The sequence below is a fragment of the Culex pipiens genome, chromosome 3 (genome assembly GCF_016801865.2).
Source record: "Culex pipiens pallens isolate TS chromosome 3, TS_CPP_V2, whole genome shotgun sequence".
NCBI classification, from domain to species: Eukaryota; Metazoa; Arthropoda; class Insecta; order Diptera; family Culicidae; genus Culex; species Culex pipiens.
Genome location: NC_068939.1, coordinates 26,856,501 through 26,871,247, shown reverse-complemented (window position 1 = coordinate 26,871,247; position 14,747 = coordinate 26,856,501). Strand labels below are relative to the sequence as shown.

General features: G+C 40.8%; 4 protein-coding genes across 6 annotated transcripts in view; 2 read left to right on the top strand and 2 right to left on the bottom strand.

Annotated features, from left to right (window-relative positions):
• Nucleotides 1-689: 689 nt before the first annotated feature.
• LOC120417419 (transcription factor grauzone-like) lies at nt 690-2,377 on the bottom strand. Its single transcript, XM_039579462.2, has 2 exons — nt 2,176-2,377; nt 690-2,112 (listed from the first exon to the last, which is right to left on the bottom strand). The coding sequence occupies exons 1-2, from the start codon at nt 2,278-2,280 to the stop codon at nt 724-726; spliced, it is 1,494 nt and encodes a 497-aa protein (XP_039435396.1). The 5' UTR covers nt 2,281-2,377; the 3' UTR covers nt 690-723.
• A 6,819-nt stretch (nt 2,378-9,196) lies between these two features.
• On the top strand, nt 9,197-10,743 carry LOC120417417 (transcription factor grauzone-like). Its single transcript, XM_039579460.2, has 2 exons — nt 9,197-9,377; nt 9,436-10,743. The coding sequence occupies exons 1-2, from the start codon at nt 9,258-9,260 to the stop codon at nt 10,663-10,665; spliced, it is 1,350 nt and encodes a 449-aa protein (XP_039435394.1). The 5' UTR covers nt 9,197-9,257; the 3' UTR covers nt 10,666-10,743.
• LOC120417418 (uncharacterized) lies at nt 10,699-11,789 on the bottom strand. Its single transcript, XM_039579461.2, has 3 exons — nt 11,634-11,789; nt 11,052-11,445; nt 10,699-10,993 (listed from the first exon to the last, which is right to left on the bottom strand). The coding sequence occupies exons 1-3, from the start codon at nt 11,694-11,696 to the stop codon at nt 10,758-10,760; spliced, it is 693 nt and encodes a 230-aa protein (XP_039435395.1). The 5' UTR covers nt 11,697-11,789; the 3' UTR covers nt 10,699-10,757.
• Nucleotides 11,790-12,994: 1,205 nt separating this feature from the next.
• Nucleotides 12,995-14,747, top strand: part of LOC120417406 (mediator of RNA polymerase II transcription subunit 13) — an 80,742-nt gene continuing 78,989 nt past the window's right edge. The window contains exons 1-2 of one of the 3 annotated variants that reach the window (XM_039579448.2): nt 12,995-13,218; nt 14,010-14,620. In XM_039579448.2, coding sequence (XP_039435382.1) covers nt 14,552-14,620 — 69 coding nt within the window. In that variant the 5' untranslated portion in view covers nt 12,995-13,218; nt 14,010-14,551. Of the gene's footprint in view, nt 14,621-14,747 lie in introns of all 3 variants that reach the window. The other 2 variants (XM_039579447.2, XM_039579449.2) reach the window with 2 other exon arrangements.

Genomic DNA, 14,747 nt, shown 5'->3' with positions numbered 1-14,747 from the left:
CATTTTTAGGATCAGAGTTTAGGTTAGATAATTTTGGGAAGTAATAAAAATTTCGTGTTTCGATTTTTCTGAGTGACACATTAGCGAGGATCATTGAGTATGAACTGTATTAGAATTTAAAAAACACTAGATTTATAAATTTTATTTTTTGTTAATTTTATGATTTTTCAAAATTTTGTTTTAATTTTGTAATTAGAATTTTATAATTTCTTAGTGTTTTAATTTCTATTTTTGGATTTATTTTTTTGCCAAAATATTTTTATGGTTTTCCCCTCTGGCTTACTTCATCCCAGCAAGAATAAATTTGTCCATATATTTTCGGCGTTTCAAGATTCTGCGTTCTAAGATTCAGTCTCACAATGCTGTTTTGGATTGAAAATTATATTTATTGAATACAACCTTATTTTAACGTTTTTAATTTTTGCGTTCCTGCTGAGGGAGCCCTTAACCATAAAACGAGTTTAATTTTTGTTCTCAAATACTTTCTTTTTTTCGTTAAAAAAATATATATTATAAAACTATCTTTTTCGTTTGTCACGAAATTATTTTTCTTAATATGGCGCGGATGACGCGCGGATTTGGTTTTGGGAAGGCGCGGATTTAGCGCGGATTTTTTTTCGACTTCTTCGTAACAACCCTGCAAGTCAGATTTTTGGGATTTCGGCATTAAATAAAAACAACAAAGAAGACTCATTTCCAGTATCATTTCTTCCCATCATCACATCACGCTTGACTCTTGGGAATTTTAGCCTCCTCCGCCTTACGCTTCTTGGCGGCCCACTCGACCGGGTGTACATTCTTGATGTGTACGTACAGGTTGGACCGCGAGTTCTTCGTGACGCCACAGTGCTCGCACGAGTACAGCACCTCTCCGGTGTGAATGGTTCGGTGTTCTTTCAGGTTGACCGGCTGCTTGAACTTGGCACCGCAAAATTCGCACTCGTACTTCTCCTCGCAATGAACGACGCGTTTGTGCTTGGACAGAGACCGGAAGTTGGGCGATTGCTTGCCGCAAATGTTGCAAATCCACTGCTGCCCACTGTTGTCATGCAGGTTCACCATGTGCTGGTGAAGGCCGCGCTCGCCGCGTATCCATGCGTTGCAGATGTGACACTGGTACCGCTTGATGACCTCGATGCCCGCGTGCTCTTTCACGTGCCGTTCGAAGCATAACTTGTTCAGGAACTCCTGCCCGCAGGTATCGCAAATCATTCGACGATCGACGTCACTGTGCATGTTCGCCATGTGGACTTTAACCGTGAACTTGTTTGCGAACTCCTTATCGCAAATGCTGCACTGGACCTTTTCGTGGAATTTCTTGTGCGAAACTAACTGATTCTCCTTACGGAATGCCTGATTACACTGGTCGCACCGGAATGGTAGATCCTGCCGACTGTCGTTGTGTTTCTTGACCATGTGGTTCGCCAAGTACTCCTTGCTGTTGTAGGTTTTATTACACAGCTTACATTGATACTCATCCGGATTACGGTGGTAATCTATGTGGTTCAACATGACCTTCGGTGTGTACATCTTCTTCTTGCAGCAGAGAAGGTACCCATCTTGATCGTGTTCTTCCTTAAAATGCCGATTCAACGTAGGTAAATCCGGCGTCGTATGCTTACACAAATCACACACAATCTTGTAGAATTCATAGATCTGTCGAAACTCCTCCTCCCTCTCCTCCTTGCTCTTATAGCTACGCTTTTTACGCTCGGTCCCCTCAGAATTCTCGCCACCATCCTCGTCCTCTTCGTCAGAATCATCCGACGACAGTCTCCTTCGCTTCTTCCGCGGCTTCCTGGTGACCGTTCGCTTCCGCCGTCTAACCGGAGGTTCATATGTCTCCGCAAAGACCTCCCCTTCGCTAAAACCCTCCCCATCATCTTCGTCGTCCGAGGGCTCCTCCTCCTTCGGAACCACAACATCCCCGACGATATCAACGTCACACTTGATACTTTCCGGCTGCTCAAGCTTGACCTTCTCGAACGATTCCTTCCCACCCTCCAATCGGTCCTGGTTCAGCCGAACCTTCTCGGAGTACACGTAAAACTCGGAAATCGTGTACGAACAGCTCTGGCACACCTGGGACGGATAGCCTGTCTTCAGGTCAACCTACCGATAAAAAAAAATCTAGTGGGTCATTCAACAAAACTACCTTCCACAAAGTCAACCTACCGGAAAGTTGAACACCTGCTCCATCTTCGCCTTCAGCTGGGGGTCATCGATCGAGGACGCGTTCTCCGCGAACGGATCCAAACAGAGGCGGCAGGACGATTCCATAGTGTGGGGAACCTCTATCCCGTGCCTGATGTGGCCTAAACGAGCTCCGTATTATTTTTCCACCTTTGTTTTGGACGCAATCGAAAGTCAAGCTGTCAAGGGCTGATGTTTTGGGAGCGTTCTTTTATTACGTAACGCAGTTAGGGGGGGGAGGGGTGTCGGTGTCTGTTACGAAATGTTACGAAAATTGGGGGAGGGGGGGTGTGCTGAAAAATTGTGTTACGTAACGCAAAATTTTCATATAAGCACTCATAAAAATTTGCAAAAAGACCTTGCGTTACGCGTTACAGGGGGGGGTAGGGGGGATGGCTCATCTGTTACGATTTGTTACAAAGGGGGGGGGAGGGGGGTCAAAAATCCCAAATTTTGCGTTACGTAATAAAAGAACGCTCCCTTTTGAAGTCTGTTTTTGAAAAGGGCGTGAGCAAACAGGGTGTCGACTACAATAAAAATTTGAAACTCGAACAATGTTTTGTGGATGCAAATTACCCAGGCCCGTGGTACTGACGTAGCTTGCTGAAGCCGCCACAAAATGTTTGGTGGCGCTGTTTCGGGATTATCATTTAAGAGGGTCACAAATCAAAATATATTAAATATCATTTAATTTTATTTTTGGATAAGAAAACCTGTAGCTGCTCAGAATGATTCTTTTCATTAAATTAAATCAAAAATGCCGCCAACAACAACATATGTCAATATAATCTTCCCAGCAGGTGTCTTATTTAAATCCTCCGAAATGTCTTCCGCAAATGGAGTACCCGCAGTCGAGCAGTTTTTGACAGTTCGCTCCATTAGACATACATTGTAGAAAAAAGCAAAAATTGCTCGAATGGAAATGCTCTATTGTAATTTGGCCAATGAACTTACAGATCTTCATAATCCGGTTTCGCAACGACTGATTGTTTTTAATCTTTCTGGTTTTGGCGAGCAGTCTTGTCGAAAGAAGAAAAACAGATTGTCTCTACTTCTCCACTGTTCACTGTTTTCCTTCTTTCGACAAGACCGCTCGCCAAAACCAGAAAGATCATCATAATTTTAATTTAAATCTACAATTTGAGGCGGTTAAACAAATATGTGGGCTCAACCATGTTGTTGAGAAACCTCAAGAGCGAGTTCACGAACAGGGCATAGCCCATTGTTAGGGACGTCGTGGAGCTCACCATATAGTTTCGAGAAAGCATGTTACATTTTACCACATTTACGTTTACAAGAATACATGTTTTTGAGTCAAACGAACCAACTTCTATGGTACCCCGTGGTTTAAATGTGTTAGTAAATTTTCGACCTGAAAGCCTTCTATGAACAGCTGTTTTTAGACATAAAAGTTCAAATTTAGAAACTATTTTTGTTCTAACTGAAACCAATAAAAAATACCCAAATATTGTGCAAAAACACTTCCTAATTCACTCATGTGTCCCGAGCTGCCCCGAATAATGGTACACATTTAAATTCATTTTGACTAACAAAACAAAAATTATAGAAAAAATAATTTTCGTCCTTTCGATTTTGCGCCCTTTTCGTCATGTTACTCCCCATAATTTTGACACTAGACATCAAAACTTTGGTACTTTTTAGGCTTCAGTGACATTGTATGCAGATGACAGCCGTAGCATCCCTGTGAAATTACCTCGCAAATTACCGTAAATTTTTAATGATGAACAGAATGATCAGATTCATTTCTATGGATTCCAATTTCTACCCTACGTACAATTGGGTACTAAAGCCCTATGTCAATGTTTATGTACAACGGTAAAAAACACGATTAAAAACCATTTCTGATCACTTTTTTTCATTTTAACGCAAAAAAAAATTATTGACAAGACAACATTTTTCGATGGATCAACTATGGTCCCCTTGGAACGAGCTGTCAAGTAGGACCTTTTCTGTCAAGAAGGGCCGTGAATCAAAAAAAAAATCAAAAAAAAAAGAAGAAAAGAAGGGCCGTGAAGTTAATTTTAAAAAATTGAATTAAAAATCCATTTTAAATCCATTGCGGTCGTTCAAGGGGTCATTGTACTCAGAAAAATAAGCTTTATCGTTGTGAACAATAATATCACAAATTTAAGCTTAATTTTAGGACCCAATTTTCTAACCTAAGTGATTGTAGATAGGCCATTAACCCTCACAACCCAACCCCGCCTTTAGACGGGCTTCGATTTAAAAAATCGCCAAAAATCAATTTTTCAACCAATTTTTGATCTTTAAAAAGCATTGGAAAGAAGAAATTTTAGAAAATGTATAGGTTGGAAGTTTTACTTGTTTTATGCAGGGTGGCCACTCAAGTCGGGAAATCGGGAAAGTCGGGAAAAAGTCGGGAATTCGCCAAAATCCGCAAAAAATCGGGAAAAAGTCGGGAATTTGTGATTTTTTGTCAAAAAGTCGGGAAAAGTCGGGAATTCTGAGCATACTTGTTTGAAAATTATTTTTCAACTTTTGAACAATTTTAAAATTGAAGTCACTCATTTCTGCTTTAGTAACTTTCTTTAAATTTAAGGTTCTTTTGACTATTTCAATATATTTGAGTATTGAAAAGCTGTTTAAGACTAGGGGGTGTACAGAGTCAACATATTTACCATTCGTCAATATATTGACGTTGTTATTGATATATTGGTTAATAGATTAACGAAAAATGTAATGACCTACATTTGCACACCTTGATTTGACAGTTGACAGATGAAAAAATAATAATTTTGGCGAAACAAATTTGTATCCCATTCTGAAGCACGCTGTTCGGCATTAATAAAGAGAAAAATGCTTTGTTCAGTTGCAGATTGACCAAATACGATCACAGCAAGAGGGAGATTCCGCCGCAATGGAGTATGTGGCGTTTCGACCGAGGTTTGACGGAATTCAAACGGTAGGAGGATTGCGGAAGTAGGCGAAAGCTTTGTCTTTGACCCATCGTTGCCCTCTGGTTCAGTTCGAGAAGAAGGAGGAGGCAATATTTACGGTTCCATCCGGGATTCTCCGGGTTTTCGCTTCAACTGTTCTACTATAGTATGATAATGATGATGTTCACATTTTCTCCTCTTGCGCGGTTGAAGAAGGAGGCAATTGGTCTCGTTGGTGATTGTTTTCCTCCTTCGACGCTGGTTTAATTTAGCCACATTTGGTGATCGGATTTGGGATATACTAAAGGGCGGAACTCGTTCCTGTATTTTAAAGGAAAGCTGTTTCCCTTCCACCATTTAGATGATGTTGGACCAATCCGGAATGTCACCGGTTCTAGCAATTTTTTTTCTTTGAGCTCCAAATATTAGGTTATGTTATCCGGCCTGTGCAAAGAATTTGTCCAGGTTCCGTAGAAAAAAAGAGAAGCTTTCTATGTTTAAACGATTATAGTCGAGGGTTCATTGTTGCTTCATAATTGCTGGAGGAAGCAACAGGACGGGTTCTGATCCCGGAACATGGCATCTTAATTTTGCAACAGGTCGAGCAAGAGGAGCAAGAGGAGGAGGCTAGATTAGGTGGACATGACTTTTTGGGTAACACTTCAACGTAGCGGGACGTAGAGGAATCAGTAAACCGGTCCACTGCATTTTTCTTCTTTGGCGTAACTTGACCATTCTTGGCCGACGGAGCATGGTCCACGCTGAAGAAATGTCCATTTTCTGCCACTTATAAATTTCCCTCCGAAATTTCCATGAAAATCCTCACCGCCAAAATGGTTTGTGTTTGTGTGCATGTTCATTTGACATTTCTATTTGTCAAAGGTTCAAGGATCCACAAACCCAGGTAAGGTCGCGTTAAAGTATTGACGAAATATAAATCAATCAACGAACTATTATTGGTCTATCGACCAAGTTGTCCTGCCCCTAGGTTTAAGACATTCAAAATCTTAATGAATGTTGGGGTCTTTGACACAGATTTTCATAATATTTTTCTATGAATCAAATGATCGCTATTATTTTTTGTTCATTAAACAAGAGGTAAAGTCAATGAAAAACTAATATAAAAATAAATCCTAATAGATTCTATTTAATTTTGTCACATAAATTGAATATTTGAAAACAGATTCCAAATTGAATGTGGCAATGTTTTTTTTTTGTAAATATTATTAATTGTTTAACTAAATTCATTAAGTAATTTAAAATATGTTTTTTTTTCAAATGTTACCCTTGAACATTTTTTTTGTGAGTATGGGTAAATTACCTACCATAATTAAAGTTTTATTTTCAGTTTTCGGAAAACTTAATTATCACATAAAATCCAAAATTGAAAAAAAATTACGTTTTTAAAACATAAAGAAAATTTTGAAATTGCAAAAAAAATCATGGAAATTTTGAATTTTTTTGCAATAAAATTGTTTAAAAGAATAGTCTCATCAAACATTTTGCTTAAAAAAAGTGGGAAAACATACAATCATATCAAACTGAATTTTAATTGAAAAAACAAACAGTTAAATACTGACCACTAGATAAATTAGCATTGATTAGAAAATTCAATATCAAAAATTACAAAATTAAAAAGGGAACTTGGCAAAAACATTTTGTTATGAATTCCTTGACATTTTTCTAAATCCTTTAAATGAATAATAACAGCAATTGGGTCCTAAAATGAAGCTTAGATTGCTGATATTATTGTTTACAGCGATAAAGCTTATTTTTCTGAGTACAATGACCCTTTGTACGATCACAAATAGTTTAAAATGGATTTTTAAATCAATTTTGAAAAATTAACCTCGCGGTCCTTCTTGACAGAAAAGCTCCTACTTGATAGCTTGTTCCAAGGGGACCATAGTTGATCCATCGAAAAAATGTTGTCTTTTCAATATTTTTTTTTTTTGCATGAAAATGAAAAAAAGTGATCAGAAAAGGTTTTTAATCGTGTTTTTTACCGTTGTACATAAAAATTGGCATAGGGCTTTAGTACCCAATTATGTTTGAATCATTCTTTGATTTAAAATGATGATGAAGTTTTAAAAAAATAGGATCGAGATTTTAAGTTCAGTTATCTTTAACTTTTTGTCATTTCCAGTTGAAACGAAGTATCAAAAACTATACGTTTGCCAATTTAAAAAATAACATGGAAGTTTTAAGTATTGTTGAACTTTCGATTATTTTTTCAAAGACTAATTGTTTGTGTTTCTACTCTGAATCATAATAATGAAATTCAATTTTTGAAGTTTTTTCATTGTTTAATTTCTGTAATTACAAAAAATGCCTATATTTGGATATTTTTTTAATTCATTGAGAATTTTTTTTTCGGTGGTTAATATTGACTTTTTTATAGAAAGTTTTTTGTTTGAAATCATTATTTAGATAACAAATGCCTATTATTTGAGCATTCTGGAAAAGTCTGGAAAAAAGTCGGGAAAAAGTCGGGAATTTGAAAATGGAATTTGAGTGGTGTTTATGTTTATGTGACTTTGCCAATGTTTTTAAAAATGTCATTTTTATAGGGGTCAACTTTGGCGGTGTTTTTACTAACATTTCCTTTATTTTAAGTAAAAAGAAGTATGCAGCAGTTTTTTTAGTGTCCCAGACTATGCCTCTACGCATTTTTCTACAATTTAAATGATAATGGTGCCATTCTATGGCAGAAAATGTGAAAAACAAGCAAAAAATTGAAAAAGTGACAGCAAAAACATGAAAAAATTAAAAAGATAGGCAAAATGTAATGATAGGAGGTGGTAGAACAGGCCAAAAACTACCAAAAACAAACATAAACTAAACAAGATAAATGCAAATTAAAATACTAAAAATTAAACAAGCAAAACATAAAACAAGGGAAGTAAAGTTTTTAGTAGAACAAAAGTAGCTCAAAATGACAAAATAAACACGGGAAAAATAAAAAAAAATAAAATAAAAAATTTGGGATGTAGAGGGTTAAGTACCGTTTATGCTTACATTACGAGCAAGCAAATGGCTTCCCTAACACAGACGTGAATTTCAATGGGCCACGTTGAAGAAATTATCCAGCTGTTGGAGTGGTGAGTAGAGATCCTAAATAGGGAGACTGGTCGAAGTGAATTTGACGTACCACAACAGACAAGAGTTTGACGTTTCCGAACGAGCATTTGCCATTAGGTTTTACGCCGACTCGATTTGGAGGTTAGAAAGGAGTGCACTATTTACAAGGACTTAGCACAGTTCGATGCGGTCCTCGATTTTGTTCGGGGAATTTCGTCGACAATCGACGAAGACTATGTAAACAGTGCACACGAGCTGTCAAATGACGTCACGGTGTAAAACCTAATTACGCCCAGCAAAACTTATCAATGTTGTCAAGCTCAAAACATACGTTGCCAGATCGATTTAGCAAACTTAGACCAGTCTCCCTATTTAGGGTCTCTAGTGGTGTGTAGAGGGCGGATCAAAGCAGTTTGATACCCATATTGGCTAAAATCGAATGGTTTGGTAAATGTCCCCCCGACAGAACCTACGCACAAGGCACCGACCACTCCAGGTTGTGGCCCAAGTTATGGCCAGAATTTTCAAAAGGACAATTTTTATTTCCAACCAACGATGCCAGATTATTTTATGATCTGCATTTTTTTTTCTCAAAAATAAATCTGCATTTCTGGAGTTTTTTTTTTAAAAAAAGGTTCAATGAACCAAATTTTCAGTTTTTTGCTTTTTTGGTGTTTTTTAATACCCCTGACAGCTAGCCTGATTCGAGGCGGTTTCAAAACACCCAAAAATTGTTTGACACAAATCTAGAGTTTTTTTTTAAAGGTCCTATAAGCTATTGTCTTTTATATGTTCATAGGACCATTAAAAACAAAACTCTAGATAATGCTTGAATTCTAGATTACATTTTCAAAAGGTCCTATCTGCATAGGAAACCCATGACGGATAGGTTGTTTTGAAAATTTAATTTAGAATTATGAACGGCTTCACCTTATTTTAAAATACTTTCGAGTCGCCACCATGTTTAATCACCCAAAAAGAATCAAAACAAAAACAAACCCGAAGAAAATCCACCTGAATAATTATTCTAGAAAACGTCCGTGAAGCTAAAAAGTGTCCACAACCATGTCCCAGATCCAGGAAATGTGCCGAATCTGTCTCCATCTCAAGCTGGAACCGGATGACACTGCCGCGATAACGGACGACGAGTTTCAAGCAAAGATTAAAACAGTTTTTAGCTTTGAGGTGAATGCTGATTTTCTTTATCAATTTAAATTGAATTTGATGAAGATTTTTGATTTAGCTTCCAGCCGATGATCCACTGCCCTGCCGGATGTGCCGAGCCTGTTGCGTCAAAATTGACGAGTTTTACGCGTTTCACGAGGCGGTCCGGTCCAGCCAGGTTCAGCTGCAGCTGATGCTGAGTTCCGGTATTGGTGACGAGGATGTCAAGCAGGAGCAGGCCGATTCCGACCTCGAGGAGGCAAAGTTTGACTCGGAGATCAAGCAGGAAGCGTCGGAATCGGATTCGGAGGATGACAGGCCACTTAAGGGCAGGCAGGGTAAGGTTGGGAAGGGGGAGAAAAGCAAAAAGTTGGAAGATGAGAATAGACAGATTAAGGAGTTTTTCAAGCTGGGCTGCGAATCGTGTTCGGAGTGTTTCGAAACGTTTGACCGTTTGCAGCGGCATACCCGGAAGGCGCACGATGCTCGGGCGAGTATTAAGTGCTGCAATCGAGTGTTTTATAAAAAGTGCAAGATATTGGAGCATATTAATTCGCATATTGATCCGAACCAGTTTCATTGCGATGTTTGCAACAAGAGTTACAATAGCAAATATTATTTGGATCTGCACAATTTGAAGATGCACTCCGACGACGACGGAGCGCTCCCGTTCAAATGTGAGAAATGTGGCCGCGGCTTCCCAAAAGAGTATCTGCTGAAGAGTCATTTGGAGACGCACGTGCAGGTTGTTTGCTCGGTATGTAACAAAACGCTGGCTAGTTCGGCAACGCTGCGAAGTCACATGGCGAATATGCACAACGGCGGGACGAAGCATATCTGCGACACCTGTGGCCAGGAATTTCGGACGAAACTCGCGATGGATCGGCACATTAAGCAGCATCTGGGGATCAATCCGATCGAGCGGGTTCAGTGCCACATCTGCAGCAAGTGGGTCAACGGGAAATCTAACTTGAAGATCCACATTCGGACGGTTCACAACGAGGACAACCAGTCGGTAGCTTGCGAGGTTTGTCATCAGATGTATCCGAACGAACGGGCCCTCAGCAGCCACCGGCGGCGTGTCCACGTGGAGGAGAAGTTCGAGTGTGAATTCTGTGGGAAAAAGTTCAAGCGAAGCATTTATTTGAAGGAACACCGAGCTTCCCACACCGGACAAGCGCTTTACTCCTGTGACGTTTGCGGCATGACCACGAACTCGAACGCGAACCTCTACTCTCACAAGAAGAACAAACACCCGGAACAGTGGCTGGAGGCCAAGAAGAAAGCCATGACCGCGGCTTACGGATGAAAGGGACCCGAAATAAACCCAACACAAAGTGAATATCCTACAACTCAGCAAATCCGTTTATTCTCTAACTCGATGACACAACCCTGAACAATCTAAGGCCACGACTTTTTCGCCTCATGGCCACGGTACTTGTCCTTGTACTTGAGCCCCGTCACGACGGTCGAACTCTTCGGGAAGGCCGACTTTCCTCCGAACATGGTGTCCGTCTCCGGGTGGAACCGAACGTACTCGTGTTGGATGTGCAGATTTTCGGGCAGGTCCACCGATTTGAGCGACTCCAGCGGGGTGATCGTGCTGACTGGAGTTTGGTAGAAGGCTAGAGCGTCCTCTGAAAAAACGTTACAGTTAGATATCTTATTTAGTTCGTAACTTGAAAGCTAAATTACCAACGCATTCAATGTCGTGCAGGCTCGAGTTGGGCACCGAATGTTTGAACGTGGTGAAACAGGCCGCCAAAAAGTCAAACTTTTGCTGATTGTCGGTAAACTTTTTGTTGGAATCAGAAATGTTGGCTGATTTTGCCAACTCCCTGATCTTAGACAGGACATCCTCCGGTGGGGCGTACTGTTTGCTAGATCTCAAATACCCCCTGGAGGCCAGCGATTGACGGACGGATTCGAGCCGCTTGCCGGCCACGATGACTGCGCCGTCATCCTCCGGGTGGTCCCTCATTTGGGCAGCCTTGGCCTCATTGCGAGCCCGGTCCGAGATGGTGACCTTTTTGAACGGCTTGACCCGGTTCGCGCTGGCGTAGTGGCGGACCACCGTCGTGAGGGCATCCTTTTCAAGATTGAAAGTAAATGTTTAACTTTGTTGAAACAAAATCACAAGCTAAGGGTTAGTTGGGCACTCACTCTGTGAGTTACCATGTTTCTGTTTTATAACCTCGGCAAAACATTGAACTCGCTTGCAAAAATCACATCAAATGAGGCAAGTCTCAGCAGCAATCAAATCAAAATCATACTCACGGTTTTGATGGTAATCTGTTGGATCGCGCTGCTGCACAATTGATTCCTTATAAATGCTGCCATGGTCCGATTAATAAAGTGCCGGAACGAACGTCCAGCCACCACGGAAAAGTGTTGCTTGATTTGACAGAAGTCGACCGACTGACAGCTGGGTGGAACACCCTTACCAAAAATCATGATTTTTTGAGTTCCAAATCCCACTTTTCATACGAATTTTTCAGTTCAACCCATATAACCATTTTTATGGTTGTAGTACCTGAACTCGAAAAATCGTATGAAAAGTGGGATTTGGAACTCAAAAAATCACGATTTTTGGTAAGGGTGAAGAGTTACGTCACGCAACGCGGGAGATCCGCGGCAGAGTCACTCACTTCCAGACTTTTGACTTTTTGAGTGAGACATTAGGAAAGTTCATATTAGGTTGGAGTAGTTGCTAAAAAGCTTGACGAAAAAGCTTGTGAAGCTGTGCCGTAACATGTTTAGCATTGTGCATGCGTTTAGGCGAAAGAACGTGTTTTTTTGTTGCTTAAATTTTTACGAACAAAAAAGTGCTTCCCTAACACAGACGTAAATATCAATGAGACCTAGAGCAAAATCGCTACGGAATCTGTAGAATTTCAAGGTAAATTTTCTAAAGGACATAACCTTGCTTGGCATCGTCCAAAGTTATGTCATTTTGAAAAGCTACTTTAGAGTTACACGGCATGAAAGAAATCTAGCTGCCTTTGATATTATTACTTTTTTTGAATTCCATAAACTCTAACCACTTTTTCTTTCTTTTCAGATTATCCAGATGTACCATAATCATAATCATCAAAAAGTCGGAAAAGCTTTTACAACATCCGACATTACCTCCGACCAAAACCCGAGTCACCGCAACATAATGAAAATGCTGTAACCAGATTTCACCGCTAAGGTGTCTTATCCTATTAATTCATGAATCTTCGTCACAGGAGCAGCAGTTCAAGTAAGTAAACACGTTTTAACTCGATAATTGATGGCAGAATAACATCACAGAATTTCACCACAAGTTTAAACATTAGTATGCCTGACTGTACTAGAAAGTCGTTAATTCCCATTAACAGGTTATGGGCCTAGTGCTCGAAGGTGTTCAAAGTGCTTTATGATAATACTGGTGTGGGTACTCAGCAGTGAAGTCCGTAATCGAGAAGCGCTTCATTAAAAAATTGTAGATATCGTCAAAAACGGTAATCCCACAGCCAAATGACCACGTGACCCATGAAACAGTGCACTCATCCCTAGCTGGTCACCCCGCCACTCTCGATCACGGTGCGGCACTCACTGGAAGTGGCCCGATCCGATTCACTGTTGATTCCATTATTCGCTCTCGGCTCTCCTCATTGTACTTTTAGCCGTTGCCGTGAACGGACGTGTCTCTCGTACCGCAATCTGTCGCTGGCCCTTCATCAAAGGCGCTTGGTGGTGTCTACCTTACAGGCGCGCGTACGTGTGTGTGTGTGTTCCGCCGTGCTTATCCGTGTCGTGTCCGTCGTGAAATGCGTGATTTTCCTATCGGAACCAGCGGCTAGCACCGTTACGCGCTCCTGGTTGCGCTATATTCGCGGTTTGTAATCGATAAAAGTGGTGAAAGTGTGCCCAAAGTGCTGGTAAAAAGTGCAATTTCTCAAATGTTTCGATTGCATCAATCCCAACGCACGGCCAGCTATGTTGATGTGCGAGTGAGACGCTGGTAGTATTGGTGAGATCTCCGCTCGCTTTAAAGGCCGTAAGAGCTGTGTAGGGAGCCAGAGAACGGGCGAACGAGAGAGAGAGAAAGAGCGAGAGCGAACACGAACGAACAAGCAAAAGATCGAGATCTCGCGGACTTAACATACTTTCTAAATATAATTGACTCTCGACGTGGGAATCGAACGGACGGATTATTTTTGCGTTCCTGCAGCGGCGCGAGTGAAGTTGGGCTTTTTACCCCTGTGTAAAGTGCGAAGCAAGTAGACAAGGAGAAGGAAAAGAGTGGTGTGTCAAGGTGGATTCAGAGTACGCGCACTTGGATACGCGAATCGCGACGTAACGTCACGCTGTGAAAGTGTTTTACACTTTGGAGGAAAAGTTTCACACAAAGTTCGGGAAAAAAGGGAAAATTCTTCACTTTTTCTTCGCCACAACACCGTGTGTGTGGGTGAGAGCGCGTACGAACGTGCGAGTGTACAGAGTGTGCACGCACACAGGCGCGTTTGCGTAGAGGAAGAAAAAAAGTGCATAAATACGCTACGGCGACGAAAGTAAAGTGCACAGGTGTTGGTATGTGTGCGTGCCGAAGAGTACTGCACACACTGCCTGCCTGAGGATGTGTGCGTGCATTTTTCGCAAATGTCAAATATGACAACAGTGTTTTAGCTTGTTTTCTATGTCCGCCATTTTCTACGGTGCGAGTTGAGCAAAAATTGGCCATCTCTAGTGTAAGGCTGGCAGTGTATCGCACAGTGTGTGTACTTGCGATTAGGGGTGTCGGTGTATGTGTCGACACTGCGAGCAGTCTAGTGCCTGTGAATAAGTGGAGGAAACAACTTCAAGCCGACTACTCTACACATCAAGCAACCTGGAGATCAATTCTCCAAAGGAATAAGCTCTACACTGTAGAAAAAGTGTACAAAAATAAGAAGAAATTTGTGTCCCGAGTGCACATCACAGGAGTCAAGATCTAGAAAAATTATGTGCTTGTGCATGTGAAGAGTACACGTAGTTGTGTGAGTGTGCGCGTGAGCACAAATTGTATCACCGTTCGAAGAAGGGAGCTAATCTTACCGCACCACCACTACTAAAAGGAGAAACGAGAGCTGAATATAGAAGAGCGTGTGTCTGGGTGTGCGTGCTTCTGTATGAGATAGTGTAGAAATTGTTTTTACCTCTCTAGTGAAAATGTTAAGAATAACACAACCATGACGCACCAGAATCACCAAACTAACGGCGCAAGTTTGGAAGATTGCCACACAAACTTTTTCGCCTTGGTGAGTTTTGTTTAATTTAGCTATAGTGTCCCTTACGTTGCGACGAACCAGCAGACTTGAATACTCTTGTTGTCTTTTTCTATGGAAAAGATTCGTGTTGTCATGATTAGTATTGCTGTACTTGGAA